Genomic DNA, 9,981 nt, shown 5'->3' with positions numbered 1-9,981 from the left:
GTTTATTAAATGGAAAGAGGGAGGCATATCTAAAGAAGATTATAATGCAGTCTGCAGATCCTGCAGGGCACGTATCAGGTTAGCTAAAGCTGACAATGAATTAAGGCTTGCAAGAGATGTCAAAAGCAATAAAAAAGGATTTTGGGGGTATGTCAAAAGTAAAAGAAAAGTCAAAGATGCTATAGGATTTTTACAGGATGAAAATGGAGAAATGGTAAGAGAGGATGTTGAGAAGGCCAAACTTTTTAATTCCTATTTTGCATCTGTTTTCTCTCAGAAAGAAAATGTAACATCAACTGATCTTCACTGTCCTTTTAAAGGAATAGAGGAATCCAAGTTATCTGTAAACAGAAAGATTGTGAGGGAATATTTAGCTAACATAAATGAGTTCAAGTCTCCAGGTCCAGATGAATTACACCCCAGAGTACTGAAGGAGATCGTAGAAGAAATTTTAGAACCACTCTCCATAATCTTTGAAAATTCTTGGAGAACAGGAGAAGTCCCAGAAGACTGGAGAAGAGCAAATGTTGTTCCTATCTTCAAAAAGGGGAAGAAGGTGGACCCAGGGAACTATAGGCCGGTGAGTCTGACTTCTATACCAGGAAAGATCTTTGAACAAATTATTAAACAACATGTATGTAAGTACATGGATAAGAATGAAGTGATTAACCAGAGTCAGCATGGGTTTGTAACTAACAAGTCATGTCAGACTAACTTAATTTCCTTCTATGACAGAATCACTGACTGGGTGGATCAGGGAAATGCTGTAGATCTAGTATATCTTGACTTCAGCAAAGCATTTGACAAAGTATCTCACACCATTTTTATTGAAAAAATGACCAAGTATGCAATGGACCAGGCAACTGTTAGGTGGATTCATAACTGGCTTAGTGATCGGACTCAAAGGGTGGTTGTAAATGGCTTCACATCCAGCTGGATGAATGTCTCAAGTGGGGTACCACAGGGCTCCGTCCTGGGACCTGTATTGTTCAACATCTTTATCAATGATTTAGATGAAGGAATTGAGGGTAAACTGATTAAATTTGCTGATGACACAAAGCTAGGAGGGATAGCTAATACTAGAGAAGAGAGAGAGAGGATTCAAAAAGACCTAAATAAACTGGAGCAGTGGGCAGCAACCAACAGAATGGTTTTTAACAGGGAAAAATGCAAAGTACTACATCTGGGCAATAAAAATGAAAAAAGCATATACAGAATGGGAGGAATAGAGCTAAGCAACAGTACATGTGAAAAAGACTTAGGTATACTAATAGATCATAGACTGAACATGAGTCAACAGTGTGATGCAGCAGCAAAAAAGGCAAATACAATTCTGGGATGTATTAACAGAAGCATAAAGTCTAGATCACGTGAAGTCATTATCGGTCTTTACTCCTCTTTGGTCAGACCTCATCTGGAATACTGTGTACAGTTTTGGGCACCACATTTTAAAAAAGACATAGACAAACTGGAGCAAGTTCAGAGAAGAGCGACCAGAATGGTGACTGGTCTGCAAACCATGTCCTATGAGGAACGGTTGCAGGATTTGGGAATGTTTAGCTTGCAAAAAAGAAGACTGAGAGGAGACTTAATAGCTGTCTACAAATATGTCAAGGGCTGTCACATTGTAGAAGGATCATCTTTATTCTCATTTGCACAAGGAAAGACTAGAAGCAATGGGATGAAACTAAATGGGAGGAGACACAGATTAGATATTAGAAAAAACTTTTTGACAGTTAGGGTGATTAATGAGTGGAACAGGCTGCCACGAGAGGTGGTGAGTTCCCCTTCAATGGACGTCTTCAAACAGAGGCTGGACAGACATCTGTCTGAGATGATCTAGTGAATCCTGCTTTGAGCAGGGGGTTGGACCAGATGACCCAGGAGGTCCCTTCCAACTCTACCATTCTATGATTCTATGATTCTATGAAGTAACCATTATATCTCAAAGGTATGACATCTTTGTTGACCCCAGTTCCGTTTTCAGGGGTGGTGAACATTGTGTGCTGATGGACAGGCACTCACGGCCACTGCAAGAGTGATGCAACTGGGACACACAGTCGTAAGTCACAAACCACAACTCCCAGCATACCATGAAACCTGTCAGGACATGCTAGGAGTTGTGGGACAACAAAAAGTCAAAAGTAAATAGATCCTGGGGAAGCAAATTGATACCACCAGTAACTTGAAACTAGTTTAAAGTTTGTTTTTATTTTAATTATGTGTCGGCTCACTCTAGATAACACCTGAATGAAACGAGACATACCAAAAACCCTCTTGGACACATCCCACAGTCTTAAAATAAAATCTTCACTTATAAAACAGGAACCAAAAAATAAAAATAGGAACAAACATAAAAAAAAAAAAATGGAGGAAAAAAAAAAAATGCAACATGAAGTTGAAAACACTAACTCATTAAAATACATAAAGCTTGTTAAGTCACTTCACAGAATTAGGGCTAGGGGGCTGTTTAGAGGGGGGAAAGTCTATCTGTACTGGTAATTCATGCTGTGATCCGCACCCCTGCCGTAGCTGCCGGCACCTCCTTGGGGTTGCTGCTGGTAGGAGCCAGGAGCGCTGTAGCTCTGTCCAGGACCTTGATTGTAACTGGTCTGTGTGTATCCTAAGAAGAGAAACAGCTATGGGTTATCCCGTCCTTTTACCCCCATTAATGTAGCTATATATTAGGGTAAGGCTGTCATACCTTGGTATGAGGCATTGTTGGCACCAGCATAGCTCGCTCCTGTGTTGTAGCCACCGGTACTCTGAGGTGTGTAGGAACTGCCACCTCTACCCCCACTCCCACTGCCATCTCCGCTGGAATAGCCTGGGGAAAAAGATTTAAAACATTAAGGCTGCGTGCCCACTATGCGTTTTTTTCAAGTGTTTTTGCTGCGGAATTTCCGCAGCGAAAACGCTTAAACGTTTGGTAATCCGTGCCCCATGGTCCCCACTGATAATCCGCATGCGCTATGCACATGCTGCGAAAATTTCCGCTGCGGATTATTGCGGAAAAATATGCAGCATGTCCATTATTTTTGCGGAAATGTGGCGCAATCACCGCCATTGACTCTGCATTGAATCGCTTAATATCAGCATGACTACATATGCACATGCGGATATTAAGCGACTCAATATGCGGATGGTACCCGGGTCTGGAAAAGAGGAGACTCATCCAGACCCAGGTACCATAGAACCTGTTAAAAAAAAAAAAAAGAATTTAAAATAAAAAATAAAAACAGTACTCACCTTCCCCCGGTCTCCTGTATGGCATGTCCTGGCTCCCCAGCGGCTTAACCTTCCATGACGTCATTTAGTCACGCGACCTGTCACACGACTAAATGACGTCATGGAAGGTCCTATTACACCATCACGAGCCGCCGGGGAGCCAGGATGCACCAGAGAGAAGACCGGGGGCCATCGGAAGGAGTGGTGTTTTTTTATGATTTATTTTTTACCATTTTTATTCTTTAAACTACACTGCTCAAAAAATAAAGGGAACACTTAAACAACACAATGTAACTCCAAGTCAATAACACTTCTGTGAAATCTACCTGTCCAGTTATGAAGCAACACTGATTGTGAATCAATTTCTCCTGCTGTTGTGCAAATGGAACAGACAACTGGTAGAAATGATCAGCAATCAGCAAGATGCCCCCTATAAAGGAGCGGTTCTGCAAGTGGTGACCAGACCATATCTGTTCTCATCCTTTTTGGCTGTTTTTGTCACTTTCATTTTGCCATAGCTCCCACCCCTAGAGGTACAGTAGCATGAGGCGGTGTCTACAGTACAACCCACAGAAGTTGCTCAGGTAGTGCCGTTCATCCAGGATGGCACATCAGTGCGAGCAGTGGCAAGGTTTGCTGTGTCTGTCAGCGTAGTGTCCAGAGGCTGGAGGCGCTACCAGGAGACGTAGAGGGGGCCGTAAGAGAGCAACAACCCAGCCGCAGGACCGCTACCTCCGCCTTTGTGCAAGGATGAACAGGAGGAGCACTGCCAGAGCCCTGCAAAATGACCTCCAGCAGGCCACAAATGTGCATGTGTCTGCACAAACTGTTAGAAACCGACTCCATGAGGGTGGTATGAGGGCCCGACGTCCACACATGGGGGTTGTGCTCACAGTCCAACACCGTGCAGGACGCTTGGCATTTGCCACAGAACACCAGGATTGGCAAAGTCACCACTGGCGCCCTGTGCTCTTCACAGATGAAAGCAGGTTCACACTGAGCACATGTGACAGACGTGACAGAGTCTGGAGACGCCGTGGAGAGCGATCTGCTGCCAGGAACATCCTTCAGCATGACCGGTTTGGCAGTGGGACAGTAATGGTGTGGGGTGGCATTTCTTTGGAGGGCCGCACAGCCCTCCATGTGCTCGCCAGAGGTAGCCCGACTGCCATTAGGTACCGAGATGAGATCCTCAGACCCCTTGTGAGACCATATGCTGGTGCGGTTGGACAATGCCAGACCTCATGTGGCTGGAGTGTGTCAGCAGTTCCTGCAAGATGAAGGCATAGAAGCTATGGACTGGCCCGCTCATTCCCCAGACCTGAATCAGATTGAGCACATCTGGGACATCATGTCTCTCTCCATCCACCAACGTCACGTTGCACCACAGACTGTCCAGGAGTTGGCGGATGCTTTAGTCCAGGTCTGGGAGGAGATCCCACAGGAGACCATCCACAACCTCATCAGGAGCATGCCCAGGCATAGGGAGGTCATACAGGCATGTGGAGGCCACACACAATACTCAGCCTCATCAGGAGCATGCCCAGGCATTGTAGGGAGGTCATACAGGCACGTGGAGGCCACACACAATACTCAGCCTCATCAGGAGCATGCCCAGGCGTAGGGAGGTCATACAGGCACGTGGAGGCCACACACCATACTCAGCCTCATCAGGAGCATGCCCAGGCATTGTAGGGAGGTCATACAGGCACGTGGAGGCCACACACAATACTCAGCCTCATCAGGAGCATGCCCAGGCATTGTAGGGAGGTCATACAGGCACGTGGAGGCCACACACACACACACAATACTCAGTCTCATCAGGAGCATGCCCAGGCGTTGTAGGGAGGTCATACAGGCACGTGGAGGCCACACACAATACTCAGCCTCATCAGGAGCATGCCCAGGCGTAGGGAGGTCATACAAGCATGTGGAGGCCACACACAATACTCAGCCTCATCAGGAGCATGCCCAGGCGTTGTAGGGAGGTCATACAGGCACGTGGAGGCCACACACACAATACTCAGCCTCATCAGGAGCATGCCCAGGCGTTGTAGGGAGGTCATACAGGCACGTGGAGGCCACACACAATACTCAGCCTCATCAGGAGCATGCCCAGGCGTTGTAGGGAGGTCATACAGGTACGTGGAGGCCACACAATACTGAGCCTCATTTTGACTTGTTTTAAGGACTTTACATCAAAGTTGGATCAGCCTGTAGTGTGTTTTTCCACTTTAATTTTGGGGGTGACTCCAAATCCAGGCCTCCATTGGTTAATAAATTTGATTTCCATTGATGATTTTTGTGTGATTTTGTTGTCAGCACATTCAGCTTTGTACAGAACAAAGTATTCAATGAGAATATTTCATTCACTTTGATTTAGGATGTGTTATTTCAGTGTTCCCTTTATTTTGTGAGCAGTGTATTAACTTGGTCACACTATATACGCCGGTTGCATGGATTTATATAGTGTGATCAAGTTGTCAAGCACTTTTCTAAGTGATGCTAAAATCGCTTGGAGAAGAGCTTGATAACCCGCATGCAGAAATGCATGCAACAACGTTTGAAACGCTTCACCCTGGCAGGAAAAACGCATGTAAAATCCACACGAGTTTTTCCTGCAAGGGAGATGCAGAAAGAAAGAAAAAAAAAAAAAAAAAAAAAAAAATCAGCAGCATTTCTGCATCGTGGGCACGTAGCCTAACAACACGTATCATTAGAGAAGGGCGCACTGCATGCCTAGGACTCAATATGCTTGTGTGAGGAAGTGGGCAAAGTGCCGCAGCATTAGAAAAGCACATTTAGAAGGCCGCTTTACGTACCTGAGGCCGCTCCACCACTATAAGAGTTTGAGTAAGCTGAATAAGAGCTGCTGCCACCTCCCTGGGACGCTTGGTTGTAGCCTCCCTTTGGCTTGGGTGGCGTGCCGTAGCCTCCATACTGGCCCTGGTTGTAGCTCTGCTGAGACTGCGGCTGGTGTGACTGATAGCCCTGGTTATACGACTGCTTGGTCTGCGGTGGTGGTGGTTGCGTTTGTTGCTGTGGTGGCTGCTGTTGGGGTGGTGGTTGCTGCTGATGTTGCTGCTGCGCTGGAGGTTTCTTGGGCACAAAGGGTTTGGAGGGAGCGGGTGCAGAGTAACTTTCTCCTTGGTAATAGGAGCTGTAGCCACCAGAGCCAGCACCGCTGCCGCCGGTATTACCAGAGTTACTTCCATTGCTGTAGAACTGGCCTGCAGAGAGTAAAAATTATTAAATGCTTAAGAGGTAAAATGTCTGACGGTACAACACAATATCATCAATCCTCCATACGAGCGTGCATAGTAAAGAAAAATATACTTACAAACACACAAGTGCCTAAACTTTAAACAGGCACAGGTCCAGCCAAAAGGTGGCACCTCCAAATTGCTGCAGGTACTAGGATCAGAAGCTAGAGCTGAGGGGCAGGATAACTGGAGGAGAAACCTGTCTGTATGAATGACTTCCCGGAGTTACACATCACCCAAGACTAACTGCATTTTAATCAATGTGGGGCGTATTGGCCACTCACCCTGTCCATTTTTGGATTGGTATGTCCCTTTAATATATATTCCAATGTGTTGCAGCAAGTTGTAACCTAGTAACACAAGGTAAACGCTTTCTACTTTTGAGTGCTCAATTGGATACACAAGTGGAGCTTGGAAAAGTGTTCAGACAAAATTGAAAAAAACAGAACAAGTTTGCAATTAGAGAACCCAACTAAAAGTAATTGACTGGCTTTTTTTCCCTACCGCCATCAAGATTCATTAAGACCGGCGATTTTCTGGCCGGTGTTTGTGAGGGATCATAGAGGAGAAGTCAGACACTCTGGGTTTATGAAGATACAGGAACATCTGATCAGTGGTGTTGCACCACACAAGAAATCTTACTCTTGGCAATGACTGGAGTAAGATTTCTGGAGTAGGGAAGGTCACAGCTGTGGCATCATGCCCCGCTTGCTCAGGGATTAACATCCCAGTCAGCGCTCTCCAACCCATCGATCTCTACACTGCAGTAATCTGACCACCTGCCATATCACTAGACCACAGCTTTCAAGAGGTTTAATCACTGCTCTCAATGTCTGAGCTGTTTGTTCAAATGCCTCGTTCTCTCCATATTCTGAGTCTGATATCACTATTGTTACACAAACCGCTGATTGCTGTGTTATAGCAGAGATGGGGCTGTACTTTATAGTTCTCTTAATCATCTGCCATTCATGGAGGAAAAGGCCACCCTTTATGTAATCATGTAATCAGAGTGAGCAGAGACCCAAATTGTAGGGATGTGTCACTTACTGGGCTATGTTTATCCATTTTAATACAAATCAGTGTTTTATCAGCAGGACATTATCTCTACAGGACTAGGTGCCACGTGCCTCCAAGTCCAGCCACGTCCACCACCCTTTATACAAGAAGCAAGTTTATTTCCTTGATGCAATATTTATGTACCTGGAACCTTTTAAACTGCATGAATATAAATTGGTGAAGTTTTATATATCTTTGTTTACTTTTTCTGCAGCCAAACTTTGCCAGCTGTAGCGATCCTGTTTCTGTCATGTTATCTAGAGGGCAACATGATGTAGGAGTTTAAACACTGAATTCAGCGATGTGTCACTCATCAGGATGGGTGATGTTTACTTAAAATGAAGGTTTTATCACTGACACATTATTGCCCAGACTACAGGGCACACAGCCCTGGTCTGCCCACTCCTGTGATAAGCAGCTCACCAGTCAATAGACAATGTACACAGAGCTGTGATGTTGGTGGGGGTTGCTTTTGGAGCTCTGCTGACCTCCACATAATACATTGCTGGAATTAGGGTCTCTGCTCCTACATCATGCTGCTCTCAGATGAGGTAGCAAAAACCTGGGGACAGATTCCCTTTAAAACTACACTAAGGCTATGAGCCCACGATGCAGAAATGCTCAGGATTTATTCCTGAGTGTTTCTGCATCTCCCTGGCAGAAAAAAAACGCATGCGGATTGTACATGCGTTTTCCTGCCTGCAAAAACGTTGCAGAAACGCATCGTGGGCACACAGCCTTACAGCAGCATTTAATGCCTGCAATCCAGAAAGATGTTGTCTCCAAAGTCAATATACCTCAATGCTGTAAAAAAAGAAAAAAAAAAAACTTCACTCCACAAACACCTTCACTTCCTGATTTCTACAGTCTGAGCTGTATAGAGCAGAGCTGAGGCTGATTAGAAACACTTCCCAAATCTCCTTTCCTAGCAGTCAGTACGGAGAGGACAGAGCTGCAGTAACAGACAAGTCTGTAACGGCATTCAGCAATGCTATAGTCTCCCTACACCCCATCACAAGACAACCTGTGTATGATCAACCTCTGCCTACACACAATCCCTCATAACGGCTCTATACTACACAGATCAGTGCGTTTTTCCCTTCTGTATGATGTTGACTACAGTACAAAGAGCCCAAGAAATCTCTAGTAACCAGTTGTGGGCAACAAATTATAACAAAATTTTTACAAGCTAATATATCTGCAGATGAGAAATATTTATGCAGCTCTGGAGCCGCTATACCATTACATTGTCAATTTAACATACTCAAAGTAGTGATTAAAGATTTATGAGGACCTCTCAAACTTTAAGTAGAACTGCAGAGCAGAATTTTATGCCTCTGTTGGAGATTAATCAAGTTTGGCATCTAATGAGTCAACACCCACACTTGGACTTGGATATTATTCACTGGGGAGTGTTCTTCTGCCTCCTGTATGACAATCACCAATCATAAGCAGGCAGCAACACACACAAGTGCAGAAGGACCAGCGATGTCATCAGGGTCACATGACCAGAGTAAACTTGTCCTGCCAGAGTATAAGACTAAATTAGCACTGAAGATAAAATTTCCACACTTCTGTGCAATTTAATTACACAGCAGAGAGGTGTGGAGTATGTCTTCAGTCCTAATTTATACTCTGCCTGCCAGGACCTGTGAACTCCAGTGATGTGACATTGCTGATATCCTAGGTCCTTATGCACTTCTATGTTGCCGCCTGCTTAGGATTGGTCAGTGTCATAGAAAGGAGGCAGAAGTACATGACCCCAGTGGAATACATCTACCACCACTCACATTGGATTTAAAGGAATTGTCCGCAGAGCTGTGGAGTCCAAACCAAACCACTGACTTCAACGCCTCAAATTTCCCTGACTTCCGCTCTGCCTCACTACTGAGTACACAGTGCAGCACAGATTCATCTCAACTAAAAGCCTAGATTAGCAACAGGACAGACATTTATAGGACATTTCACAACTTACCCAAATTCTTATGAAAACATTTGCAGCACATCCTGCATTTAACTACTGTACTCTGGTCCACAGCAACAAGTCTGCAGTCACTGACTGCAGACCTGTGAATCCCCAAGCACACATACTGTGGGGATTGACTGGTTTCTGACCCAGGACTGGAGGGTATGGATGCGTTATACATACTCCTGGGCAATGGGCACAGTATGGAAAGAGGCTGCAGGCTGTAGTCAGATCACTAGACAGGGCAGCCTCACAAAGTGTATGGAGAGAGGCCATGTCCACTAGAGAGGTCCTGGCTGGGAATATGTATAACTCAAGCATACCCTCTGGTCCCAGGTCAGAAACTGGCAAATCCCAGCAGTGCACAGTGCCTGGGGGGAAAGATTAACAAGTCTTTATTGATTTGGACTGGACAACCCTTTTAACTAAACGTTAACTCAAGTGCCTAATATTTTATTACCAATATTT

General features: G+C 45.1%; 1 protein-coding gene across 1 annotated transcript in view; it reads right to left on the bottom strand.

Annotated features, from left to right (window-relative positions):
- Window positions 1-2,191: 2,191 nt before the first annotated feature.
- Window positions 2,192-9,981, bottom strand: part of ILF3 (interleukin enhancer binding factor 3) — a 28,954-nt gene continuing 21,164 nt past the window's right edge. The window contains exons 18-20 of the mRNA XM_073654189.1: window positions 6,051-6,458; window positions 2,705-2,827; window positions 2,192-2,623 (exon numbers count right to left, since the gene is read on the bottom strand). Of these exons, the coding sequence (XP_073510290.1) occupies window positions 2,487-2,623; window positions 2,705-2,827; window positions 6,051-6,458 (668 nt within the window). The 3' untranslated portion in view covers window positions 2,192-2,486. The remainder of the gene's footprint in view (window positions 2,624-2,704; window positions 2,828-6,050; window positions 6,459-9,981) is intronic.

The sequence above is a fragment of the Phyllobates terribilis genome, unplaced genomic scaffold, assembly GCF_046119375.1.
Source record: "Phyllobates terribilis strain yellow unplaced genomic scaffold, ASM4611937v1 Scaffold_11__3_contigs__length_659146591, whole genome shotgun sequence".
Taxonomy (NCBI): Eukaryota; Metazoa; Chordata; class Amphibia; order Anura; family Dendrobatidae; genus Phyllobates; species Phyllobates terribilis.
Note: the sequence above shows the minus strand (reverse complement) of the source record. Positions and strands in the feature narration are given on the sequence as shown.